Source organism: Aythya ferina, assembly GCF_964211825.1.
Source record: "Aythya ferina genome assembly, chromosome: Z".
Taxonomy (NCBI): Eukaryota; Metazoa; Chordata; class Aves; order Anseriformes; family Anatidae; genus Aythya; species Aythya ferina.
In genome coordinates, this window is record NC_140299.1 from 13,778,791 (window position 1) to 13,806,218 (window position 27,428).

The 27,428-nt window shown below is 37.4% G+C and overlaps 2 protein-coding genes across 7 annotated transcripts in view; one reads left to right on the forward strand and one right to left on the reverse strand.

The window, feature by feature from the left end:
- Positions 1 to 13,093, forward strand: part of LOC311426887 (oncostatin-M-specific receptor subunit beta-like) — a 33,681-nt gene extending 20,588 nt beyond the window's left edge. The window contains exons 8-19 of one of the 3 annotated variants that reach the window (XR_014687094.1): positions 573 to 709; positions 1,958 to 2,117; positions 2,691 to 2,767; positions 3,168 to 3,390; positions 4,002 to 4,202; positions 5,545 to 5,646; positions 6,075 to 6,254; positions 7,695 to 7,859; positions 9,270 to 9,348; positions 9,619 to 9,691; positions 11,052 to 11,878; positions 12,093 to 13,093. Coding sequence is in view for 2 of the 3 variants with exons in the window: in XM_084503677.1 (XP_084359803.1) it covers positions 573 to 709; positions 1,958 to 2,117; positions 2,691 to 2,767; positions 3,168 to 3,390; positions 4,002 to 4,202; positions 5,545 to 5,646; positions 6,075 to 6,254; positions 7,695 to 7,859; positions 9,270 to 9,348; positions 9,619 to 9,691; positions 11,052 to 11,513 (1,859 nt within the window). In the remaining variant the exon portion in view is untranslated. Of the gene's footprint in view, positions 1 to 572; positions 710 to 1,957; positions 2,118 to 2,690; positions 2,768 to 3,167; positions 3,391 to 4,001; positions 4,203 to 5,544; positions 5,647 to 6,074; positions 6,255 to 7,694; positions 7,860 to 9,269; positions 9,349 to 9,618; positions 9,692 to 11,051 lie in introns of all 3 variants that reach the window. The other 2 variants (XM_084503677.1, XM_084503678.1) reach the window with 2 other exon arrangements.
- Positions 11,506 to 27,428, reverse strand: part of RICTOR (RPTOR independent companion of MTOR complex 2) — a 79,659-nt gene continuing 63,736 nt past the window's right edge. For all 4 annotated transcript variants that reach the window (XM_084503673.1, XM_084503676.1, XM_084503674.1 and 1 more), the window contains 7 exons: positions 23,991 to 24,168; positions 22,659 to 22,743; positions 21,127 to 21,360; positions 20,163 to 20,315; positions 19,265 to 19,388; positions 18,208 to 18,346; positions 11,506 to 18,038 (listed from right to left, as the gene is read on the reverse strand). In XM_084503673.1, the coding sequence (XP_084359799.1) occupies positions 17,964 to 18,038; positions 18,208 to 18,346; positions 19,265 to 19,388; positions 20,163 to 20,315; positions 21,127 to 21,360; positions 22,659 to 22,743; positions 23,991 to 24,168 (988 nt within the window). In that variant the 3' untranslated portion in view covers positions 11,506 to 17,963. The remainder of the gene's footprint in view (positions 18,039 to 18,207; positions 18,347 to 19,264; positions 19,389 to 20,162; positions 20,316 to 21,126; positions 21,361 to 22,658; positions 22,744 to 23,990; positions 24,169 to 27,428) is intronic.

The following is a 27,428-nucleotide window of genomic DNA, read 5'->3' on the forward strand; positions in this document are numbered from 1 at the left end:
ACTTCTAGGAAACTATGTTAAATGTCCCCATCTGCTGTCTCTCAGACACGCAAGTTGATTATTTGATTTTTTGAGGAGGAAATGGATCAGGAAGAAAGTGGAAGAGTATTCATGCCCTGGATTATAGGATTCAACTGAATTTGCAATAAAAGTTTCTGACTGTTTCTTTTGTTCATTATGTTCTAAAACATCTCCAAGTCAGCACAAGGTTTTATTGTTTATTATTATGTTTATTATTATTATTATATTTTTTATTTTTATTTTAACTGGTATGACTTGTATAACATTTACAGAGTCACAGAATATTTTAGATTGGAAGGGACCTCTGGAGGTCATCTCGTCCAACCCTTCTCTTCAAGAAGGGCCGCCTATAGTGCAGGCTGCCCAGGACTTTAGGCATTACATTTAAATTCTGAAATTAATTTTTACTAATTTATATCTGCTTTTCCTAGACTGGCAGAGAAATTTTAGTCTGTATTTCATATTTGCTTTTATAGCTCAGCTGAAATACCTTAAAATACATTTGTGTATATTGTGATTTACAAGCGCTAACACAGACTTTCCATTGGCAGTTTATCCTCTACCACCTTTCCAGCTGTGGGAAGAATGCACAGATACAGAAATCAAGTTACATTGGAACCATCAAAATAAAGGAATTGAACTGTTTTGTCAGACTGAAGTGTTCCAACCCAATGGGAAAGCAGAACTGGTATGAAAACTGCATTTCATACACAAAAACATAGCAAGAATCTTTTGGACTTGAAATACAAAAATAATTCCTCAGCAGTATGAGTGCACTGTAAATCTTGTGAGCATGCTAATGTCTCAATTTTCTGGATTTGTTTGCTTCCAAGCTTAATGTGCGTTGTGTGGCCCACATGGCCTGCTGTTGCTGGCACTAGTTCGTACTTCCAACACTGCCTAAGCTGCTTCCTGAAGTGTGTGGTGTGGCTGGTCTGTAAACATGGCTCTGTCCTCTGCCAAATGTCCTCTGACTTTGAGATCTGCAGGAGTAGATGAAAATAATTATAGGCTATATAATTGCTGTCGTTATGACTACTGCAGATCTTTTTTTTTTTTTTGCTGTGTTTTTGTAACTGATACAAATGGTAGAGAGGTGTCTTCAACGACCACACTTGTTTGACATTAGTCCAGGAGCTTTCTCTGTACTATTGGCTGCACTTAATGGTAGCGTGTATGATTTCTAGTGGGGAAACCCCAGAACAGTTTTTCTTCACATCCTCTTCAACCTCCTTGAAAATTGTTTCAGTAGGCTCCTCATCTTCTTCCACCTCTTTTACAAACAATGAGGTTGACTGACTTTTTGCATGTGTACTGTGGTTTCTTTGTAGCCTTTTTCTTATGAGAGCAGCTTGCATTTAGTGTATTAAAGAGCATTATGAGATCAGGAACAACCTGTGCTCTGTCTTAAGTATTGCCTAAGAGCTGTTAGATCAAATCATTGCTGCAGTTGGCCATTGCAGGAGACAGTATAGATGAGAGGCTTAAAAGCATGCTCACTTCTTGACTCTTACTGGAACTCACCCTGTCTCTTAGAAGAGAGCAAGCAAAAGGCTGGGAGAAATGGAAAGAAAGGCAGCTGTGCATATGCTTAGAGCAGCATCCTACTTAAATGAGCTGAGTAAGAGACCCAGATAAGATGAGAACAAAGTCTCAGTAAATTCCCTCTGCTTTAATGTAAACAGTATTAATTTGACAGGCAGTGAGTGCCTCCTACTCAGATGGTTACATACAGCCAGCTTGCAGAACTCTTTTTGGATCTCCCAGTCTTTGGATCTCGTGTATATCTTTTTCTTTTTTTTCTTTAAACTGTTGTTCCTCTGTTATCTTCTCCAAGTCTAGATTTACTGGATATTGTAGGATCTAGGGATAGAACTAGTTTTTCAAACAAACACCTGTTGCTTATGAAGCCAAAATGAGCTGTTCTGTTTTGCAGTACAATGGTTCAGACACACAGCTACATCATACCAGCATCACCCTGGGTGGACTGCAGCCATTCACTAAATACACAGCTAGAGTACGTTGCGGGGCAGCAAAGAACTTCTGGAGGTGGAGTGAATGGAGCAAAGCCCAAACCATCAGAACGAAGGAAGCAGGTATGTCTGTTGTATTGAGGAGGGAAGCTTGAAAGATGTTCTTCATTTGAGACTTGTTTGTTATTTTCTACTCTTCTGCTGTGTTGCTAAAGCAGAGGCCACTGCATACATGAAAGTAGAAGCACACTAAGCAAACTTTAAAAGGGTGGCTTTATAAACAACTTTCATCGTATGCACTGGTCTTTGCCATTTCATCCGTTGTAGACAGTGGGAAATCCAGATGACTGGGAAGATGGCTGGACTGAGTAACAGTGTTCTGTGGGGGCTAGAGGAACAGTGCAGAGATGGGAACAAATATCTGGGAAATGAAAGCAAAGAAAGGTTTTCTAGGGAGATGAACCACACATGCATTCAGGAAAAAAAAAAAAAAAATAAAAAAAAAAAAAAATAAAATAAAATAAAAAAAAAAAAAAAAAAAAACAAGATTTGAAGACAACAAGAAGCTAAAGGATAATGTTTTAGCAAGATCTGAGAGTGATTGGGAAAGAGAGGTTTTGGGGGCTGAATCTGTTCAAATGGGAGCAATAGCCTCTCTGCACCTAGAACATCTTTGTTTTGCTGTATTTATTCCAGCTCCATCAGGGAAAGTGGACATCTGGAGAGAAATTACACCAGTTCTGAGGGGGCGGAACGTGACCTTGTTCTGGAAGGTGTGACGTGGGTACAGAAATGGAAATAAAACTCTTAATAAATGGGTTGGAAACTTCTTCCATGGACTTCAACAAGTCTATGTGCACTTACTAGCAATTCAGTATGGAAATGTCATCCAAGTCAAATATTATTTATAGCCTATTTCAGGATGTTTTTAGCTGTGTGATGGTGTGTCATCTTGACATTTCAGGCCTATATACTTCTATTTTATTATATTACTGATACTACATTTCCATTGCAGTCAGTATGAATTATGCGTGCATGCAAACAAGTGTCTATATTGTTGCAGAAATAATACATTAAAGTAGTTATTTAAAGTTCTAATTGTTCCTCTCATTTTTTTTTTTCAGCAAAATTTGCTACATAATTTGTGTCTACTCACATATTTTTTTTCCCTAGCAAGAACCAGGATTTCGAGCAAATGCAAGAAGTATTTCATATGAAATAACCTGGGAAAAAGTAGAAGACAGCTCTAAAGCTGAATGCATCTCCCTGTCATCGGCCTATAATAGCACAAGGATTTTCATTGATAATCATCCCTACAGAATCACTATCATGGCAAAAAACAATGTTAATTATTCACTTCCTTCAATACTGATCATCCCTGGAGCTACAGATAACAGTAGGAGTATTTTCAGTTAAACCTAGATTTCCATTATCAGAGTTTTATGTGCACTTGTTATAAGTGAAATAGTAATTCATCATCTTGGGGGAATAAATTAACCAGACCCAATAACTGAAATCACTGCTATCTGGAAATTATTACTGTATTTTGGCCTATATGGTGTTAACTGTGTTTGTTTTAAGCTTAAGTGCTTTGATTCATCCCTCACAACAGAAAGTCTGTTTTCCACAGAGAGTTTCTGCAGAGCAAAGTGTGGTTAGCCTTCAGCTAGGTCTTGCACCTTCAGAAAGGGCCCTGAAGGAGCAGCCTTCCTCACAGGGAAGTTTGTGCATGCAATTAGCCTTTCATGATTTCCATACATGACTCCAGGCTTATGCAGCTGAGTTCTTTTTCTGATAATAATAATTACTGGATGATTTTTGAGACGTCGATTTTCATTATATGAAGGGATCAGTTTTCAGCAGGTGAAAGAGCCTAAATGTCTGATCAAGAAGGAGCACAACCCTTTTATTATTATTACAACTGCTTAACACAGGAACAATATTGACCTTCATTTTTGCAGGTCTTCTGCAGGAAAGTAATAAAAACTCTGTTTTTTTCATTCCTAGGCACTGAAAAAATGCTCAATGACTCAGAGCTTAAAGAAGAGAAGGTTAATGGTACAGAGGATGGCATTTTGATTTCCTGGGAGCCCAGACATGCATATGACAGTTACGTTATTGATTGGTGTAACTTTCCGATGTCGCAGCCTTGTGATTTGCAGTGGGAGAGATTTGGGCCCAGCACTTCCAGTGCTCTAATCAGCTCAGGTGAAAGCAGAATAATTTTTTTTTCTGATACCTGTGGAGCAATTCTTTTATTGTAGTGTCGTGGTTTAACCCGGCCGGCAGCTAAACACCACGCAGCCGTTCGCTCACCCTCCCCCTCCCTCTCTGGGACGGGGGAAAGAAATGGAAAGTGAAGCCCGTGAGTTGAGATAAAGACAGTTTAATAAGACAGGAAAATAATAATAATAATAATAATAATAATAATAACAACAACAACAACAACAACAACAACAATAATAATACAATTATGATAATAGTACTACTACTAATAATGTGTACAAACAAGTGATGCACAATGCAATTGCTCACCACCTGCTGACCGATGCCCAGCCTAACCCCGAGCAGTCCGGCCCCCTCCCCTGGCTAGCCACCCATATATATTGTTTAGCATGACCCCAGATGGTGTGGAATACCCCTTGGGCTAGTTTGGGTCACCTGTCCTGGGTCTGTCCCCTCCCAGCTCTTACTGCACCCCCAGCCTGCCCGTTGGCAGGACAGAGCAAAAGGCTGAGATGTCCTTGGCTTGGTATAAGCACTGCTCTGCAACAATTAAAACATCGGAGTGTTATCAGCATTCTTCTCATCCTAAGCCAAAACACAGCATTCCACCAGCTACTAGGAAGAAAATTAATTCTGTTCTAACCGAAACCAGGACATGTAGACATTAATTGAATTTAGGATGTGTGTGGAATATTGAAGTCTGTGCAGTGCAGGTGCAGTTCTGTAATAGCATGTGACATCATGTTTTGCCCAGCAGCTGAAATAAACACCATAAATGTGTCAGCACCACTGAGCCCTGGAAATCAGAACAATATTTTAGCAAAACTCTTCTGAGTAGCTTGAAGTAACATCTTGTAGGGGAGTAGTAGTGTTGGTGAAGGAGTTCAAAATCTGTTTCAGCAGAAGACATACAAAATGGAGCTCTGCCTTATCTATAACATGGGTGAGAAGTTTAGACTCAGGCAAGATAACACCCAATCCACAGTGAGAGGTTTAGTGCTCTCAGTGTAACACAGAGAATGTCTCAGCAGCAGTTGGGTGTATTTCATCTCAGTGGTGGCCATTTGACCTCAGTTCTTTCTGGCCATGTGAAAGTCACTGTGATATACTTCTGCAGCTGTGGGAATACAGCCTTCCCAGACTTTCTTGCAGATGAGAGTTCACATTGGAATGAAACCCGTTTGATTAAAATTTGACAGAACATACTTCAGTTTGCAATAAAGAAACTACACCGCAACTGATTAAAAACAAACAAAACAAAAACAAGCCAACAGGGTAACCTGCCTCCTCACCAATTTATGTAATCAGTTCTACTCTTTTCTAGCTGCTTTTGTTCCAGGGGTAAGATACAACTTTCGTGTCTATGGCTCAACTGCTAATAGAGCCTCCTTGTTGGAGAGGAAGACTGGTTATCTCAAGGAGCAACGTAAGTTGGCAGTATATTTAGGGTTTGTATATTGGCTCAATTCATCTGTCACAAACAGAGCAATTCCACAGCTCTCATCTGAATAGATGTGACATGTAATTGCTGTGTTGTTTCTGTATCATCAGAGAAACATTTACAAGTTGTAAAACAATCTGCATGCCCAATACAGAGGATATGTGACTAGTGCAGTTAACATGTTAAGTCCCATCAAACTGGGGAAACTAAGCCATGATTAGCAGTCGCTGCTGTGCATATAATGTGGGCTACATGAACACTGAAGGTGGCAGATATTTTGGAGTTCTTTGGCTTTGTTCATTTTTTAAGAGCAAGATAGAAACACCACATAGGAATTTAGAACTTTTTCAGGTGGGACGATACGCATTATTAACGGGTAATGGCAAGTTTAATGTGAATTTCCATTCTTCCAGCTCCTGAGTTCTGCACTGAGGTGAAAAACATTGAACTGAGTAACCATGCAGTGACACTATTTTGGGATCCTTGCCCCACAAACAAGACAGACCGTGGTTTTCTAAGAGGTTACTGCATTTATGTATCACCCGTTCAAGAGGATTGCAATTTGAAAGGATCCAAAAAACATGTTCATTCAGGTAACTGAGCCCTGGGATTTGATTTAGGAAGTTCTGTCACTGAGACAGGTGAGAGACTTTTGTGGCTGATACTGAAGACTCTTGGAAATTTCACATTGGGCAGGCAAATTAGCCCATAGGTAAGGCATAGATTTCAACACCTGCTGCTTTCGATTCCTCCCACGTGTTTGAGGTGTTAGTGTGCAGAAGTAGGGTCCTGGCTTTATACAGACTTGTAGCCTCCTGTCCTGTTTTCCATATATCCCTTCAACTTTATTGTGAGCTCCAGAAAGGATTCTTGTGGGAAAAGATTCTCCTCTGCAGGAGGAGTCAGTTTCTGCCTTTTGCAGTCTGAGTTCTGGAGAATTCCCAAAACATCTGTTTGTGGTCTGCTTGGACGAGAGTCGTAAGAAGTATGTTAGTTTTACTAGGTTTTTAGAAACAGATGGAATGCCATTTATTTCCGTCAGAATTGGATCACAGTGGAAATTCCCCATTTAAATTCTTTTATAATGAAAGTATTTGTGGCTGTGCTCTACCATGGAGTTCCTCAGGCAGCAGAACTAAGCCACGGGGTGGCACAAAACCATGTTTAAATTTTTATTTCTGTTTTTCCTGCTTCATACGCAAAACTGCTCTGGATGACTTTGCGTTAAAATTTCCAGGTGTTTCCAATCCATTCAAGGTGTTTTTTTTTTTTTTTCTTTTTTTTTTTTCTTTTTTTTTTTTTTTTCTTGTTTATTTTCTTTTTTTTTTTTTTCCCTTTACTTCTTCTATTAGGTTTGTCATGTTATCTCTGATTCTTCTGTTCAGTAGACGATTACCAAGCTGAAAAGCATAGGTTGAACTGGAGAAGTATTATGTAAAAGTTCTTGCCAAAACTAAACTAAACACTGAAGTACCACAGTTCTGCAAGTAACCCCACCTAGACTTAAAATGCTTAAATCAAAGATTTGCTGTTTTCCAGTTGCCTGAGCTGGCAGATAAAGGGTGTGACTGGAAACGGGAAATAAGCTAACCCTTCCCTCCCTGGGGTCCAGGAGTTGCACAATAAGGAGTTTTTGTTTTCTTTTGTATTTGAGGCAGAGGTTTCTTCCTTTCAATTATCTTGAAAAAAACTTCACCTAAACTTAAGGGCTACCATATTCCAGGGAAAAAAAAAAAAAAAAAAAAAAAAAAAAAAAAGGCTAAGAAACAAATCAAGCTGTAGTAAGAGGAAATGGAAATACAGAGTTGCAGCTTCTGACAGCAGGTTGTTAGGTGGTCTACCGCAGGACGGCTGATGCTGCAAGAGTCCAGTTAGGAGGGATGTGAGCCCAGCCCAGTGGCACTGAGTCAGGATGACTATCATTCTCAGAAGAAAGTGTGCAGATTACAAAGAAAGCAAACTGTAAATGTTCTGTTATTTCAGTGGTTTAGCAAACTTGGTTAAGCTGATTTGTAACATCTGTTTCATTTTAGATGGCTCAGTGCTATGTAAATACACAATCGAAAACCCAGAAGAAAGGAGATACACTGTGAAACACCTAACGTCAAACACGAAATACAAATTAGCAGTTGTAGCCTACACTGGAGGAGGAGAGTTTCCTGAGCTTAACTTCATGTACATAGATACACCATTTGACTGTGAGTATTGGCAGTAAGATTATTTTTTTTCTCCTAGAAGAAAGATGGGAGGATGTTTGAGGTTAGAATGACCTTTCTTTCTCAAGGGAAAACCATTTAATTTTCAAAGCACTTGAGAAAGGATCTAATTGAGAAATGAAATACGCATGCCATCATGACATTTTAGTACTTTGAAGTAGCTACATCTTTAATTTAGAATTAAAAAAAAATACAACAATATTTAAATCTCATATCATTCTGGGAAGTAGCATAATGCATGCAGATTTGCAGGACTAGTGAGTCCTGTTTGGTAGATCATTGAAGAGCTGTGTCTGGATTTAAGTTGTTTCCTAGTATGGAAAAAACTACAGACCTGTGTGCAAATAGAGAATTTCTGTACAGACTCTTGAACTTCTAATGTTGGTTGTTATTCTCATCAGTCTTTAAATCCCCTGCCAAGCTAATTCCTGCATAAGCCAGAAAGAGGGCTGTTGGTTTGAGCATTATAGTTAACTGACTGGGCAGATAAAAGCAGAGCAGGAAATTACATGCCTGTAGTTCTGTTCTCTTGAAAACACCACTCAGTAGTCTTAGCTGTGAGATGTGTAACCCAAATTGGAATTGCCTAGTTTTGAAAAATTTGCCTGGAGTGAAGGTGGATGCGGAGGAAAAGAGGAGGCGTTGTCTCATGCAAGGACACTTCATGTTTTATGCTAACTAGCAAAAGTGTCTAAATGCTCACGGCTCCCTTGCAGAGGCGGTTCTGCCTCTTGCACCTGTGTCCCAGCTTCCATGCTCCAACCTGTTCTTGTGCAGATAGACTTTTGTACTGGCTTAAGTCAGGAAAGATAAAAAGGAGAATGTAACATGTTTCTTTTCCTGCTGTGGTTTGTGGTAGGGACACACAAGTCGGATGACAGGCCAAGATGGCAGGAGCCAGTGCAAATGGGGAGAGAGCACTTGTTCTTTGTAAGGGCCTGCGTCTAGTAGCCTGAACCATTTGTGAAAAACATTTTCTAAGGCTGTGTTTTATATCCAGTATTAAAAATACTGAGATTCTTATGTCAGCATAAATCCTAGAAGAGGAAGACTAGTGCAGTGCTAGTGTCTATATTTAACAAATAGTTAAGTGAGATTACTATTGCTTTAGCTCTTGGAAATTATAGTTACAATTAAGAAGCCAACTTGAGTGCAAAATGAAGGAATCTAGTAACACTTAAATTTTGGTAATCAATATCTAAATAAAGACATACAGTTGTATCCCAGACCTTACAGCCAAAATATCTTGCAACCACAGAACACATAATTTCACTGCTGAATTTGTGGCCCATATCCCATATTGATGGTATTTTTGTTCCAGAAAATCAGGCTGTGTTGACTATAACAAAGGAGATGCAGAAAACAAGATTTTAAAGTATTTTTCTTTCACAGCAGACATGATGTACCTTCTAGTCCTGCTAGTGATAGTTCCTTCACTAATAGTAGCTATATGCGTCTGGAAGATGAAGTGGTAAGTTACAATGTTACAATGCATTTTATTTCTGTAGCCAGAGAATGCAACTGCTGTAATTTACAAGCTGCAGCTGCTGCTTGTTGCTCCCAGCCTGTTGTAAGGCCCCATTCATTTTTCCTTTGACTGTCTGCCTGTGTGGACATTGGAAATATTTGGCTTGCAGCATCATTTACATCTGTTCCTGTACACATCTGTATGTTGCTTCTGCTGGTAGAATGTGCTTTGATAAGAAAACAAAACTGACTTGTTTTGCTGTCTTATTTCCAGGGTGAAGGAGTGCTGCTGTCCTGTAATACCTAGTCCTAACAAAAGCAAAGTGCTGTCATTCAAAGAGTTTAAGGTAAGGTCACTGAACATCTATTATTTTTAATTTTTCCATTCTTGATTAGTGGAGGTTTTCCTTTGATGGCTGCATACAAAATGAGTGATATTTATTATACATAAATTAATATAACTTAATATCATAATTTACCGATCAGTTTATATGCTTCAATCTCTTACTGTAAAAAGTGAAAGCAAAAACATAGCATAGTCTGAGTTGGAATGGACCCACAAGAGTTACTGAGTCCAACTCCTGGCTCTACACAGGACCACCCAAAAGTCAGACCCTGTGTCTGAGAACATTGTCCATACACTTCTTGAACTCCAGCAGCTCAGTGCTGTGCCCACTGCCCTGGGGAATCCGTCCCAGTGCCCGACCCCCCTCTGGGTGCAGAACCTTTCCCTAACCCCCAGCCTAACCCTCCCCTGTCCCAGCTCCATGTCGGTCCCTCTGGTACTGTTGCTGTCCCTGGAGGCAAATCAGAGCCTGCCATTATACAAATCAAACAGTAAATGAAATCTTTTGATAGAGTAGGTGCTTCTTCAGTATTACTGTTCAAAACACAGTACTCTCTGAGCTCAGCAGACCATACTGCATTATGGTGCACTTTGCTGTGTGCAGCCTGTGAATGCTGTCCATCCTGCTGCCTGTGTCACCTACTGTAAGGCAAAGGAGAGCATGGTAATTGATCCACTTGAGGGTCCTTGGGAGAATCTGCCAGGCATTGACATATCTGACAGTGAAAAAAGAGCAGAAGGCCATCATCTTCCCCTGCAGGCCCTTGAGCCAGGAGCTGCTGCCTCAACACCGTGTGTAAAATAAGAGTAACGAAAGGATGACTGTGTCTCACCTTAGCAAGTGTGGTGGCTGCTGCTGCTATTTATTCCACACAATGGGAGAAGTCTAAAACTTAAGCCATAGGCTGCTGCCTTCCCACTGTTTCACACTTCAAAACTGCACAGATAAAAACACTGAGGAAGTCTTTAAAATAGAGGGACATCATAGAATCACCTAGATTGGAAAAATGTCATTAAGTTCAACCATTAGCCTGGCCTGCTGCGTGCCATCACTAAACCCCGTCCCTTCAGCGTCATGGACATGTCTCATAAATGTCTCCAGGGCTGGGAACTCTGCCACTTCCTTAGGCAGCCCATTCCAATGATGTTTCCCTTCTGTATCAGAAATACTCTGATAAATTTCACATAAAATCCCTCTTCCATTAAACGTTTTGTACAGATTTTCCATTATGTTGGTTTATATGAAAAGTCCAAACTCAAAAAATCTGTAAGGTAATTTTAGAAGTGCTTGAAGTTATTACTCACTTTCCTTTACTCTGGACTTCTTTCATTGAATACTTTTTGTTATGTTTCTCCTGTAGATTGGGCCTGAGAAAGTTCTAAAAATAAGTGACTGCACTCCTGACACCCTAGCAGTGGATAATAAGGTCGAAGCCCAGAAATTACATCTACAGAGCCTGATGCCTTCAACGCCAACAGAAGATAAGACTGATGTCCACAATTCTTTCTGGGATTATCATAATGAAAATGAAAACGAAAATGAAAAGAGGAACTTTACATCCACACCTACACCTCAGACTCATACTTGGTTTGAAAATTTGGCTTATTCTTCTCATCTTGCAGTTGAATCTGACCCCTATCAATTGCCAGAGACACTAGAAACCAGCAAGGCAGAAGTGTCAGCAGTGCCGTACCAGCCCCAGTACTACCTCAGTATTTTGAATGATGATGTTCCCTCATCACCCGGAGAGGCAGCTGGCAGGAAGACCAGTTTGAGATATATTTCACAAACAGATGTACACTGCATTGGGAGGAGGCTTTGATGTACCCTCTTTGATCATCTGTCCAATGTTTGGGTTACAAAACGGAAACAGGAATTTCTGAAACCACTGCAGCTTCTCTTTTTGACAGAGGCTTTCACAAGCCCAGCTGCCTTACTTCTGTTGACTGTTCAAAGCTGTTGGTTCAGGACTAGTTCAAAAACACTGACTTTGCACTGGAATGATGCATACTATAGTTTGAACACAAATTACTGTTATTATGTAAAATTTGCAAGCCAATATTGCATGGCCTATAACAAGCAGAGGGAACCATTGTTCTAGCAGAACAACTGTTTGCAGAGGTGTTACCGAGGCACATAACCTTTTCCAGCATTAACCCTTGCACTTAGCAAACTCCAGACAACAAGGTAAGTAGACATAGTAGTCATATGCAAACATATATCAATCCCCTTTCCAAAGAACATCATATGCAGGATCCATATCAGCTAGATCTTCCACTGCTATGTTTGCATGTTTAACCAAAAAAAAAAAAAAAAAAAACCAACTTCCTCTAGCTAGCACTGAAGGACATGATAATTGTGATTTCAAAACTTACCAGAACATTCACTTTTTATCTTGCAGCATTTGTAGAAAAGGAATTGAATACCATAGATTTCTTATAACTCCCAGAATCCACACAGTAGGCTGAGGTAAACTTGGTCTTCCATTCTGATTTTTAAAAACTGTACATTTCTAATGAAGCAACCTAGATACTATTGTATCTGAAAAAACCTTCATTTCAAAAAAGAAGCATTAAAAAAGGCTTGAAAGATATTCTGTATCAGGAACTACATGTGTAAGGAATTCTGATACAGAAACTTCACTCAAGAAGTCAGATTAAATTTCATTTTAAATTTCAGCATGGTGCAGGTTAGTCATGCCAGAGGGGATAGCTCTAACAAGGCACGATTTCCTACATCTGAGCTGTTGTAGCTTGGCTGCAGTAATTCAGCAGAGGAAGCTAGCAGAAGGGATACTGGGGGTGGAGGTAAAGCAGCCAGCACTGCCTTCATGGTGTGGCGAGACACTGTGGCCTCTCAGGAGTTCCCATCTCAGCTCCAGCAGAGGTGGCTCTCCTGGTCATTCCCAGGGAGATCCTCCATTGATGGCATTTTATAATCTGGAGGCAAGGCAATGGTTTACTAGGTACTGCTCTGCTTGGAGACATTAGGAAGTTACCTCCTCTTTATCTATAAAACCTTCTGCATGCTGGGCCTGATGGCTGCTGATTCTTGAAACTGCCTGTGCTGTAAAATACAGGCACAAACTGTTCCAAGGGGGATAAAGCCTTTGGGCAGGTTAAAGGGGGCAGTCAGGGCACTAGCACTAACAATTACAAAAATATTTCTGACATAAGGGTAGAGAGGCATATATTTTTTTGTTTCTTTTAAAGACCTGTCTTGTATTAGTGCTTGAAAATGAGCTAAAAATGAAACAAGGTATAAAGTTTTGTGTTGTTTATAATTCAACTTTCACAGCTGTTGTTGAAATGCTGACACTTAAAATGTATGAAAATCACAATGGAAAATAACTCAGTCTCTGTCAGTACTCAAAATTTTTAAATAAATATGGTGTACAAACTATCAGAGTCCCCTGCTATTTTTGGAAGACATCTTACAAAGTAATAATGTAATGTATACTTTTGACAAAAAAAATGTTTATTTGGAAAGCTTCAGGTTGTTCTAGTTAGTTAGCAACTTACAAATATAAATAAAGTTCCAACTCATTCCTACTGCTGAGAGGTACATATGAGACCAGAACAACTATAAGAAGTTGAAGTACATTTTATTAACAATGCATCCCTTTGATAAGATTACGCTTCAGAAGGCTTTTAATGCCCATAGACATGAACTGTACACACTATACAAAAAAAAAAAAAACACAAAAAAAATCAAGGTGGGCAATACCATTTTGGGACAAGCCTCTGTTTAAATTATACACAGCTCAATGCAATATTCTTACGGAAAATATATAAATACTTTTTCTTTCTATGTTACAGGTATACAATATAAATCAGATTTCAATGTCTGTTCAGTGACCTACAAACACTAGAACCTCCCAATATGTAGCAGCGTATTACTAAATAAAAAAAGACAATGTGGAACAGGGAGAATAAGTTTTGAGAGTTTCCTTGATCCCCACCTCTCCTTAGAACAATTAATTTACATAATCTCTTGTAATGCAGTTTTAGGGATGCTGACAGCCCAGTAAAGGAACAATTTTTCAATTAAATCTATAAAACATCTGCCTTTACTTCCTAAGACATTGCATCTTGTGCTGAAACAACCTATTCAGTGGTGAAATGGCATGTTACACTTTTTGGCATAAATTACATTTCTCAAATTAAATAGTGTATTTTACAAAGCAATTCAAGCAAAATGTGCAATTTCTGCATGCTGTGGCATTGCTATCAACCTATGTTACAAAAATAATCCAAAGAAAATCCACATTCTTTAATTGAAAACAACTATCCAGGGAACCAGAACTGAGTTAGACAAAAAAAAAAAAAAAAAGGGAAAGAGATAGGAGCTTCTACCAAGATACAAATGTGTTTTCTAGCATGTTCCCAAAGGTCTTTTATAGTTCTCAGATTTTACTCTCACCTTGTACCCACCTTTAAAATGCACATGATAGCAGTAGCTAGAACTTAAAAGTAAAAAAGTTAGAAGCTTTCAACTGGCTCCACAGCAAAGCACCCAGTAACAGGACTGTGGTGCAGCCCTGTGGGAGGAGAACAGAGAGCTTGGAACTGCTCCAAAGCCTGGCCTAAATTCCTACACCTCAACTCCTCAGCTTGAGCTCATATTCACAAGCTAACGTAAGATTCCTGAAGTCCAAAAAAAACAGATACCATGACAAGAACATAGACTATGAAGCAGGAACAACTCTGATCTCTTGCAGGGCTTTAATTATCTACCCTTTTGAAACACTTCTCAAAATAGCTACCCTTCTTCTTCAGGCACTGTGAATCAGTGATGGTGCTATAATTTTTTCATCTTCTCACTGCAAATTAGAACTCTCTCATTCAAGACATGTTTAAAACATAACAAAAAGATGAGTGGTACTCTTACTCCTTTTAAAATGTTTATAAGGCAGCTTACCTTAGTGTGCCACCCTTAACTACTGAATACTGTGACTTGGGAGAAAAAACATCCAACAAAGAAAACAAAGAGAGCACCTTTCAGGTACATGTGTCAAATAAAATATAAGAACTGCCACATGAGGAAAAGTGACCGTCTCCAGTACAAGATGCCAGGGGTCCAGCATGTAAGCTAAGTACCTCAAAGCCTGACCCATTTATGACAGCTGGGAGCATTCAGCATCTCAATTTCAGATACCAAAAACACCCCTTTCTCCAAAAGGGTACTCACACCACCCAGCCTTGTTCTCCTCCCTGCTCAGTGGAGAGAAACAGGTCATCCGGGAAATAATTCAGAGTGCTTTAGTCAGATCTCTGCCCTTTGGAAAGCGCCATACCTTTCCACTGACTGTAAACGACAACCAAGAAAGTAAGCCAGATAATTTAGTAGGCTAAATTTCATTGTTTTCATAGTCAAGCTCTTCTTCCTGTGAAGGCTTTCACCTCAGACCTGTCTGAATATTCTGTATTAGCATATTCCATCAGTCAGGATTTTTCTTTGCCACAGCAAACTGAATTTCTATATAGTGTCAATAAGCACTATCTGCTTTAACAATTGTCTGACCATATCCCAAACCATTAGGACTGGAAAAAATATGAAGTGAGTGGTCTGTCAGCTTCCCTTCCTACCCTTCCTAGGAAAAGTGGAAGAATTCTTTATTAGGTTTAATACATGTACTTTTTTTTTTTTTTTTTAAGTTTTATCATGAAGCAAATAAAGTTCCAAAATAAGAATTTTTTTACGGGATATTTTAAAGAAATTGATAGAATTAGAAATTCACAGTTTATAACTAGACCAATATCAAATTCCTTCAATAATAGTATCCCTTCATTTGCCAATTAAAATGAAACACTAATGTGAGCTTAATGTAAATTAATTCTAGAAATGTATGTTATATACAGACTTTACATCCTATATGCATACATGTTGAAATCTACTGACACTCATACACTTTTAGAAAAAACATTTAAACTGTATTTGCAGCAGTAATTCGTACATCAAGTTTCTGTTGTCATAGATCCCCAAACAAGCAAGTATTTCAGAAAAAGTAAGATGGAGAAGCTTTCAAAAGTATATTGACATTGCTTTTGCTTACCTTTTTCAGAGGACTTCCTATTGCGCTTTCTACTTTAAGTGCTATTAAACTGGTAACAAATGAACAAGGGTGTTTTATTTAAATACAGGCGATAAAACTTGTTTATTTTGCTTAAATGCAGAAAAATAACATGGAGTTGTTTGATGTAACCCCATCTAGTTATTAAAACAAATCTCTTATACTCTAGCCTAACTGAGGTAGTGTTTGAAACTACGGTATAAGATACACCAGCCCCATTTTTGGGAAAACTACATTACTTCCTTTGGAGTATATACCACTATTTGGTCTACTTTGACTGAGATTTTGGTTTTTACAGAAGCATTTATTCCTTATGACCAGAGAATTCCAATATTAATGGTGTGGTATGTTTTCAGAACATTTCAAACATGTCTTGACATGTAGACATATTATTTGTGTCACTGACCACAAAAGATCTGAATAGGTTTCTTTTTGCTCCTTCTTTCAGTGGGAACTCATGAAACGACAGTCTCAGGAATTAGATTTTGCTATGAGCAGCAACTTACAAATCTGCTTTATGAGACCCTGATGGCATACAGTGCACATAAAAACTCAGTGAAGTGATACCTGCAAAGCAGTGCCTATGTGGCAAGATGAAATTTCCAATAAGAGCAAGTAAATTTCCTGTTTCACTGGGAATAATGTTTTACTGTTCACAAGACAACTGACTGAAATCTTCAGTAGCATAGCTAGTAAGAACGGGATTATGAGTATCAGGATAAATTTTCACTTATGTATTAATCAACAATTATAAAAAATGGTAAAAGTGAATGGATAAAAATACGTTCTACTTAGTACAGTCCAGCTGAGTTATTCTCCTATATCAAAATCAAAGGGCAACCCCTTCTATTACAGGCATTCTAACAAAGGTGGCCATGCTACTGTATATATATACACATTTGCATATATTTATATTACCTTTGTACAAAGGCTTCTGAATCTTTAGATGCATGATAAGTGATGGGGACTTTTACTTTTTTCATTAAGCTTGCACTCATTACTTTAGAAACCTCACTAGTAGCATAATAGCGTCAACTGTTTTCCTCATTAACAGTCACTGTATTATGTAACTTTTGCAACAAGTGTCAAACACCAATATAAAGTTTTAAGTCCTGCTGCTTCAAAATTTGTACTTAAGGCTTTTCACTACAATTATTAGTACTATTTGATGCTTGATTACTCATCCACTGAAAATTCAATCAAACCTTTGTTTTTACAAAAGGCTGTTTCCATGGAACTTGGAAAATTGCTCATATTACATCTTTTCACAAAAGCAGCGATGATTAATGTCTTCAAGTTTAGTTTATACAATATTCATTTATCTGATACAAATCATGCTTGTTAAAGATTTTTAGTTAAGAATAAGACCAACATTCATACTATATGAGCATGAGTGTAGTAACTGCAAACACATGCATATCATTCAGGGAAAACAATTTGATTCCAGCATTTTAGCTTTAAATGATTTGTTATCTTAAAATCAAACTGTAGTGAAAATCCTTAACTGGTTCAGATAAGATACATATATGTAAATGTAATGAAATTGGAGAGACTGCTAATAAAATGACTTAAAACTACAGTAATATTAAAATAACTTAAAGGAAACCTCAGATTCACAGAGGCTTTTTTTTTCTGTCTGAAGTTACAAATCCCCCAAGTAGTGTTACAAACAGTACAAAAACCAACAGAGAAGAGCTAACATTTATCCCCTGGTGTCCATGATCACAGCATGGCTCCCCATTGCTGACAACGGAATGCACCCTCATCTCACCAACTCCTGGTATGCTGGGTTTTAAAACAAAACAAAACAAAAACAAACAAAAACAAAAAGCAAGGCATCATTCTGCTTCTCCAGAACAGAATTAGAAGTCAATCAAGTCAATCATATAAGATGTCTCTGTGTTCTTTGTTTTGTTTTAAATTTATGGTTAAAAAATGAAATGAAAACTTGTGGAGGTGTTCAGTGCTCGGCTCTTGCATATTCTGGTAATTACTATTATTAGAACTATGGTAATGTTTAATATATCCCCAAGGGGCTCAAAAGTTGGTTGAGGAAGAAAGTTATCGGTTCACTCTTCAGGTACCAGTAGCTTCTGGAACGGTCTAGAAGATGATGATCCAAACTTTATTTTCCAGTCAATCAGAAGTTGTCTGAGGATTTCAGAAAGTCTGTATGCAATGCACTGCGTGGAACAGACGTCAGGATTCAGCTGATGTATCAATTACAGGTTGTTTTGTTGGTGTTGCTAAAATAGCCTCTGCTTCCTCATGCATCTAAAAGACAGACAGACGAAGTATTAATGTTGTTAGAAATTTTACCAGAATGACATCACAAAATGTTTTTTTTTTTTTAATACATGCCTGAAAACATTACTCAGAACATGAAACTTGCACCCCTTTGGCACATTTTGGTGAATTCAAAGCATCTCAACCCTCCACTTACTTGTAAGAACTGCACATCTTGAAATAGCTCCTGAATGAATCTTCGAGATGGGAGTCGAAATGTACAATGTGCTAACAAGTAGGACACCTCAGAGTAAAGGCATATGTCATCAAATGCTTGGGGATACTTCTCCTTAATTCTGATCAACAGGAAAAACAGAATTTTAAAAGTCCTGAGCAGATTTCCATCATATTTTTAAAAACTGTTAAGTTTTGATTGTCATCATTAAACTAGAGCTCTTCAGTAATAAGGCATTATAAATTCTGGATATGAAGAAGAACAATCAGAACAGACAGCACGATTTTCTACCAAACTGGAAGAAATCTCTATTGATGACACCAAATAGAATATATCTAACTTCAAAGGATGTACGGAGCACCTGAGATCACCAATGCTAACAGTAGAATTTGAAAGATAACAGCGTATCAAAGACAACGCTCCCATATGTACCAACAATACTAAAAATAAATATGGAAAATCTAACTTAATATCTGTATTTTATAAGTAAAATGAACACTACCGAATTTTCGTTTAGCAGCTGATGGTTTTTAACATCACTAGTCCAGAAATTTACACTTTTTATTATGTTTAGTACATATACATTATTCCTGTATTTTTAACAGGAGTTTTGCCTGCAAATTAATGCCAGTGGTTGCATTGTTTCTTAAAACAGATTTGTGTTTCTCAAGTTACTTTCAAATTGTCACACTGGTTACCTGATATATCTTGCTTGGCACAAATAAACATGAAATAATTACCGTTTCTTTTTCAAAGATTCAGGACATACTGACTTTACAATGAAACATCACTACAGTTAAATTACTAATTTGAAAAAGAGTGGTAGGAGTATGACAATGAAAATGGAGCAAATAATATTATATGGAAGATCATTTCCTTAGCTTTTACATTATGTTCAGCAGCTATCTCCAGTAATCCACAATAATACCTGCTTGATGGCATTTTGAAAAGTCAGAATCAGGTGAACCACTATCTCAGAGAACTTAGAAAATACGTACAGCTAAATATTGACCAAACATTTGAAATGTATTTAACTTACGTCAGGAGTCCAGTTTCATGGCCCTTAGTTCCCACTGAACTACTCAAATTGATTACTAAACGTAAGACTTCTTTCCGCAGAAGTATTCTGCACACTGGTGTATCATCTGGGATTGATTTTACTCCTGGAAAAATAAATTCAACCATATGAAGTTCAAGCAGGAAGTCTTTGGTTATGCTAATCTTATGCCACGGAAGTCTGTTTTGGCATTTTATATACATGCGCATACACACAAACATGTACACAGATTTACATATATATTATGAACTACCAATAAATATCCTAATTAAAACTTAAAATTAAAAATTTTAACATAAGATCATTGTTTTTCCAAGATGAACTTCATAAGTTCTGTGAGACGTGGAAGAACTGAAAACTAACACTGAGATTCAACTACAGTTCTGTCTCTATCACTAACGCATGCTGCTAGGGTATTACCTTCTCTGTTTGTATCAAATCCTAGAAGCTAGCAACCAGCTGCTTCATAACAAATTATCATAATTCAAAATAGAAAACGCAAGTCTAGTAACAAAACCTCTCTCTAACAGAAATTTAGTAATTTTGTTTTTAAAAACTTTTTTTTCCCCTACAGTTGGGTAAAAAAAATCATTTTGATTGCAAGGTAGGACACAGAGCTGTTTAATTATCTGCAAAAGGTTGTACAGCATAAGCAGAACAGTTTTAAAGTATGTTCTTCTATTTCCTTAATAACAGGCAATGCATCTACCTTCCTGGATAGGGCACCTACAGATGGTTTGTTTCTTGTTGTTTGGTGTTTGTTTTTGAGTAATGGACATTACTTTATTGCAGGAAGTACAAATGAAGTATTATTCTTTCATAACACTTAACAATACTTTAAGAGCTATAGCTTCTAATAATATACGGTTTTCAAACTTACCTAGTACAAGTTCTGTACTTTTGGTGCTGCTAGCTGAACCATGAGATACTGCATCACTACAGCCCGAAATTCCAGAAAATTTGGAGGAATGAACATCTAAGTGATTGTGTATGGTCTGCCCACACCAGTCAGTATATGGAATGTCTGAGAAATCTAACAGAAACAAGATATCACGTCTCTGTTACTTGTATTTTTTCTTACCTGAAATGCTTTTCATATTTTCCAGCAACGTTATTTATGCAATACTCTGATGCACTAAGTATGGTAAATGTCAACATACAAAAGAGATGAAAACTAGATTTTAGACAAAGCATGCTAAAAGTGTTTTTAAAACACTATTTTGAATCTTAAAATTCTTTCATAAAAACAACCAACTCTTAAGCACTGACAGAAGTCTAATAAAAATGCATTCACATGTACAGCTCTTACTGATAAATCTATGCTTTTCTGTATAAAAGAGATGGATTTTGTATATGCACAAGTTCTTAGTTCATAGTAATTGTTACAGGTCATGCAGAATGGGCTCTGACTTCAACAGAAAGGTGTGACAATCAAGGATTATTCTGGGAAGTTTCACTACACATAACCTTTGATATTTCGGATGCAAAAAGATGAATGTAAAATCCTAACATTTAAGTTCTTGTGCATTTAATAGCGCATTAAAACATATTGGTTTGAAAGGATTTTGGGAGACTACCTAGTTCAACTCATTTAACAAAGAAAGGATCACTTCAAAATTAAATCAGATTACACTATGAAGAGTTTTTCCCCTTTATGTTCAACTGGAATTTCTTTTATTACAGCACATGTCCATGACCTCCTGTTCTTTGGCTCTGCAACTCTACAAGAGAGCCAGGGCCAGGTTCTTGACAATCTCCACATGGCATTTGAGGACTAAAAAAAGATGAATGCACCACAGCTTCCTCATTCAGTTTCATCACACATCCCCAAAAGAAACACTAACCTGCACGAGTATATGAAGAGTTCACTTTGTTGTTAGGCTGATAACCCAGAATTTGAATACAGACACAATAAAGGCAGTTTTCATCTGTGTGCTCCTGTAGCCCTGTATCCTCTGTATTTTCTAAAAACTGGGAGGCATCAGAACGGCTGGTATTCATTATTTCTGTGAGACTGATCTGCTGTCGGAGCATCTGAAAAGGACTTTTGACTACATCGCCTGTACCTGATGGAAGACCTGTAGATAGGCAGATATCAGGAAAAAACACATACAACAGTTAATAGAACATTCTTTGAATTAGATTTCCCCTGTTAAGGCTAAGAGTAGAAGATCTAGAAAGACCTAAACCTTTTTTTTTTTATTTGAATAGTTAAATTCCCAAAATTTCTTATAGCATTCCAGAAATAAACATAGTTTTTTGGTCTCAGCTAAATACTATATAACAGAATGTTGCAAAGGATAGACCTCAATCTCTAAACACCTACTGTACAAAGGCAGGGTCAATTCCAATATTGTATCAACAACTGTAACACCCATATGTTACAAATTTTCATAGTATCAAACAACATTGGTAGAATATATCAGGTGTATAAATGATACATGCAAATGAAAACAATTTAAGAACACTAACTTAGTGCCTCTAACAGCAGGAAACTCGATTCAGTAATGTAGAAACAGGGCTAAGAAATTTTAGTGATGGGCTCTTCCTTGGATGGAAAGCACCAACATACACAATTTTGAATGGAAGTTACTTTATAACAAGACTCAGCAAGCTACAGAAACACTTTCAGGAAAAACAGCTTAATATATTATACTGATAACACATAAAAAAAGATCTTCAAGCAATCTTCTTGTAATAAAGGTCTAGTTAACTAGGACTAATAAAGGTCTAGTTAACTAGGACTACAGCTATTCTGCACTACTTTAGAACCAGTATCTATGTTTTGTTTTTAGTTGCCCTACTAAAAAGACACATTGATGCTCTACAGTTTGTCTACTCTCAAAGTAGAAAGAAAACCCTTTCCAGAACAAGCCAAGAATTACAGAGCACTTGCAATTCTCTTGTACTACATTTCATCATCTCCACTGATAAACTGCCTTGGAAACAACAGAAATACAAAATTTACTTTCCAAAATATACATGTAACAACTTTATTGTTCCTAAAAACTCATGGGTAATTAAAGGGAGTCAAAATGTAATAGCTCAATTTCTATTTGGCATTATATTTTTCTTTCTTAGCTTAAATTGTTTCTTTCTCTAATGCGCTATTGCTTCCAGTCTTCCTTCAATTAGCATTAGCTCATATTACAGTCAAAGATACATAGACATACTTCAATTTATTAGATCAAGTTCACGTTGAAACAACAGTGCATTATCTTGTCACAAAAATTAAATGAGTGGTCCAGTATCCCTAAATCCAGAACACAGCTCTCAAATAACCTTCTCAGTAAAGAGAAATAGCCAAACCAACATCCCACCCCAAACAACATATGTACAAATAAAGAAAATTACAATAGAGGAACAAAAACAATACCTCCTGCATCAGGTGCAAAGACCCTACCTCCACGGTCATCAAATGGAGGTGTAGTTTTTTTCTGGAAATATGGAGTCTCCTTTACCTGGTATAGTCAGGTGATAATCAAAATTAGCATGGGTGATAATCATACCGAGAGGAAAAAAAGATTTTGTGAGGACAATTTCAGGAAAAAGATCTAATTAGAGGATGAAATGAAGAAGGAGCCTTGAGTACTAAAGAAATGTCAATGAAAACAAAAAGCATAAATTTGTGAACGAAAATTTAATAATCAAATCTTATAAACAGAAAGCAAATAGACAAACAGTGGTGACAGGCTGTAAGAAAATCAGTGACCCAGAAGTGAGTACTAATGATCTCTACGATACTGGAGATCTCAGGAGGGCAAAGTAAGAACACCCAGGCCATTTAAACGTTGCCTGTAAAACACTGTAGAATTGAGCGGTGTTGTAGAGTTGAGAGAGAAGAAATGAAGCAACATAAAAACACCATAAAGACTGAAAGAAAAAAGAGAAAAAGTCATTTCACAAAGGAAACAAACCAGTATGATAGAAGATCTTGCCTTTGCTCTATCTTCAGTAGTTTTTAAGATTTGTAGAAAGGAATCAAGGTATGAAAGGCAAAAATTAAATAAACTAAAAATGAGAAAGACACTAGTTTACCTGTGACATAGACCATGTCCTGTCTTTGACAATTATGTAATGGAATATTAAAATTAATAAAAATTATGATGCATCACTGTTTAAATTGTAATGTATTTAAACTAAGCAGAGAGATAAAGGCAAATAAGACATCGAAGTAACCAGTTTTTAAGATACATACCTCTGAAGTTACGGCAATACAATTTAATGCTATGATGATAAACATACTAATGGAGTAATATTAAATCAAAATCACTGTAGCAGAAAGTTTACTGTGGGATTACATACATGATTTATAGTTGACTAATGAACTAGTTGGCCAGTTGAACTAGTTATCTACTAGTTGGCTAAAGAGATATTAAAAATGACCGTAGACTATATTAATTTTAGTATAAAAACTAGCTGCCAACTAAAATCCCATGAAAGTATATTTATGCTGCCATTGTTTAATGCTCTTCTAACCTATTCTGTTATTTGTCTAATAACACAAAGCAGACTAGTACTTTTCAGACTACTGCTTTTCTGTTAACTGGGTTAGAAAAAAAACCTCTTGTTCTCCAAAACGCATTCCTTGAGAGTACCACAACCTGTTCTCTTTCTATAGATCTGATCTATTCTAATGAAAATGCAACTGTTCGTTACCTTTCAGTAAGAAAGTGTGAACAAACCCACTATGTTAACACATACATACCTGAAATATTTCATTGATATCCACTGGGAGAGCAAGGCCAATGTAATCATCAGAGCTTCCATATGTAGCATTAGAAACCATGGAGCGAACAGAAGAGGAACGCTGAAGTGTATTTTGATTAATAGGACTTAATAAATCTTCTTTATCTAATGAAGCATAACTTAAAGCTTTCATGAACCTGTAACATTAAAATAATAATTATAATCTTGGTAAGTCTGTCATTTTTTATACAATACAGATTAGGACTGTGGTCACAAAGACTACCCTCATCTTCCCATTGTGGAACCCAGAGCTTGTTACTCTTAACCTATAGCTATAGGCTCATTTTTGTACTGTTTCATGTTGTATTACATCATTTGGCAGTTCCTAGGGTAAAAAGATGTGATCTTCGGAAGCCCTGGGACATGGACATGAAAGATATCTGCATGAAACTTAAAAAGCTGCCAACCCTGTAAAAGCAACCCTGTAGAAATCTTCTCCAGCTTCAGTCTGCGCAAGTGCATAGCCCAGAAACAAATCAGTGAAGATGTAGGCTTTTAAACTGCTAAGTCTCATTTTTTGAGCACACCTATCTATATTCAGAATGTAGCTTTACTGGATATTCACAAACTCAGACCTAAGCAGGCACCTCCCTGCAAACATGAAGTGTGGACATGCTAGGTACCAGAGAGACAAATGGGGAACACTTTTTCCTGTGCTCTAAGGGAGACTTAGTGGGTGACTTTTAAGTGTGGAAGGTCATTTTAGTCAACTTAATAGTATGAAGAACAAACTTGAGGCTGCACAGTGAGCAGTGCTAAGTGTGGCAAGTAAATGGAGGAACAAACAGAAAAATAGGCTGGGAAAATAAGAAAGGAGATTGGAGGTTGGAGAACATGCCCCTCAGCACAGGTCAGAGTTCTGGTAATGGAAGTCTCACATGGCCACCTCTCATTTTAGTTCTCATTCAAGATTAAAGACCTATAAATGCTTTCTGTTAACTGAACTAAAGCAGATTGTCTATGCAGAGGAATAAAACTTCCTACTCCAACACGACCATATAAGTGCTAATATGCCATGACAAACTTCTCCTTTTCATCACCTTTCCTACACTAAATGGTTTTAAAAGGAAAAAACAAACCACACCTCATTATGGCTTATGTTAAAAAAGAATTAAAATTGAAAAGGTAAGAAAACATAAGTATTAAAAATACTAACTATGCACAGCACATAAGAACTATTACACCACTGTCATAACTTTGGCTGGGATAGAGTTAATTTTTTTCAGAGATGTTTATATGATGCTGTGGTTTGGATTTTTGATGAAAACACACTGATGGGTTGGTTGCTGTTGAGCAGTGCTCAGACAAATCCCAGGATGTTTCAGGAAGGGGGGACATCTGGAGTGATGGCATTTGTCTGCCCAAGAAATCATTACAGGTGATGAGCCCTGCTGTTCTGGAGGGGCTGAACACCTCCTGATGATGGGAAGCAGTGAGTGGGTTCCTTGGTTTGCTCTGCCTGAATACATGGCCTTTGCTTTACCTGGTGAGCTGGCCTTGCCTCAACCCCCGAGTTCTCACACTTCTACCTCTTTGATTCTCTCCCTCTTCCCGCTGGGTGAGGGATGAACAGCTGTGTGGTGCTGAGCTGCCTACCAGGGCTAAACCACAATGACCAAGGCTTAATTACAAAAATCACACATTATTTATTCAGTGGAATTACTGCCTCATTTAATGCATAGTACATGACTGAACTGCACTGAAAAACACTGCATGTATTGGCCAAAGGAGCACTGCTTTATTCACAGCAGAAGGGTAAAACATTGAGTAAAATGAGGCAATAATGTAATTATAGACAAAAAATAATAAAGTCAGGGAAAATAAATTTGGAGAAGTTGATTTTATCACTCAGCCACAAATTCAGTGTTATTGACAAACATACTGACTTTTTAATAAAAAAAATAATTTACAGAACAATTTTCTACAGGAATCTCTACATGCTTTCCAAGTTTCAAATTTTATTAGCACGGCAGCTGAATGATCCTACCAAAATTTGAACAATTCTATGTAATATTTACAAATGGAGAAGGAAGGAAATTACTTCAAATTATTACAGTCTAGGAGCTAAAGTACAGCAAACATTTGATTTCTTAGGCTGAACATTCTACCTCAAAAATAACTTCCTATAATTTTTTGGTTTCAATATGCAATTAGAGCATCTTCCCATCCCTAAGAGTTTAACAAATTTATACGGAGATAAGAATAAACTGTTGTGTTTTGATCTTGTGAGACTCAAGACACTATTATACAATGGGAAAATGCATAAGAGATTAGAGACATCACTAGTTTTCCCAATACTACCTAATTCTGACCAATGTTAGTTACAGTTGCAGTGACTTGCCATTAAGACTCGAGTCAGACTTCAAAATACAGATAGTTACTAATTGCATTAGTTATCTCACAATAAAACATTCAACCATTGCTCTCATTACAAAATTACAAAATTCCAGATCTAAGCATTAATCCTAAAAGTTTGCCCCGCTTCTCCTGGAAAAGCAACTGGATACATTACAAATAGGGCCAAGTGCTGGTAAGTTTTCATGAAATCATGTCTGGAGTTAATTAGGAGAGAGCACTATGATAGGATTTGAGACATGCACCTTGACATTTTTGACTGGTCTTTAAAAACAGGTGAAAAACTTTGCCTTACAAAACATATGCAAAGAAATAAGCTTTTCAACCTTTTGACAGAATGAAGCAAGTACAAAAATCACTGAAGCTAATTGACCACTACTTGCTATTATCATCCGAATTTGTGAATAAAGCATGGAAGTCTTTCATAAGACTCAGAGAAAGTTGGCTTTGGAAGACAAAAGGGATAGAATCTCTTTCCATTTTACTACTTGCACAGCAGTTAAGGGTAATATTTAACTGGAAGCAGTAATTTATGCTAAAATTAAACAGAACACAATGATTCAGTGGATAGACTATGCTGTTACCAAGAAAGAAAAACACACAAACTAGTTAAATTAAACCCTTCCCAATCAACTATATCTAGCTAAGACAAGCAACCATCTTTTGCAATATATATAACTAATTTTTTAACCTTCTCAGAAGGATGACAACTTCAGTCATTTTGGTTCAATGGTACACAGGTCAGCTCAAATCCTTGCACAAGATACCATGACCAGCGAAGCACTAGAAATACTGAACACTGGAATCACTGAACACTGGAATCGAGGGCTACAAACTCTTCAAAAGAGACAGGCAAGGAAGAAGGGGTGGAAGTGTTGCCCTCCATGTTAAGGAATAGATTGATTGAAAAAAGCTGCCTTTGAGAAACAGCCACAGACAGATTGAGAGCTTGTGGGTAAAAGTTAAGGACCACAATAAATAAAGGACATGTGGTTGGGGTCTACTACAGGCCACCTTATCAAGGGAAGTCTGTTAAGCCTGT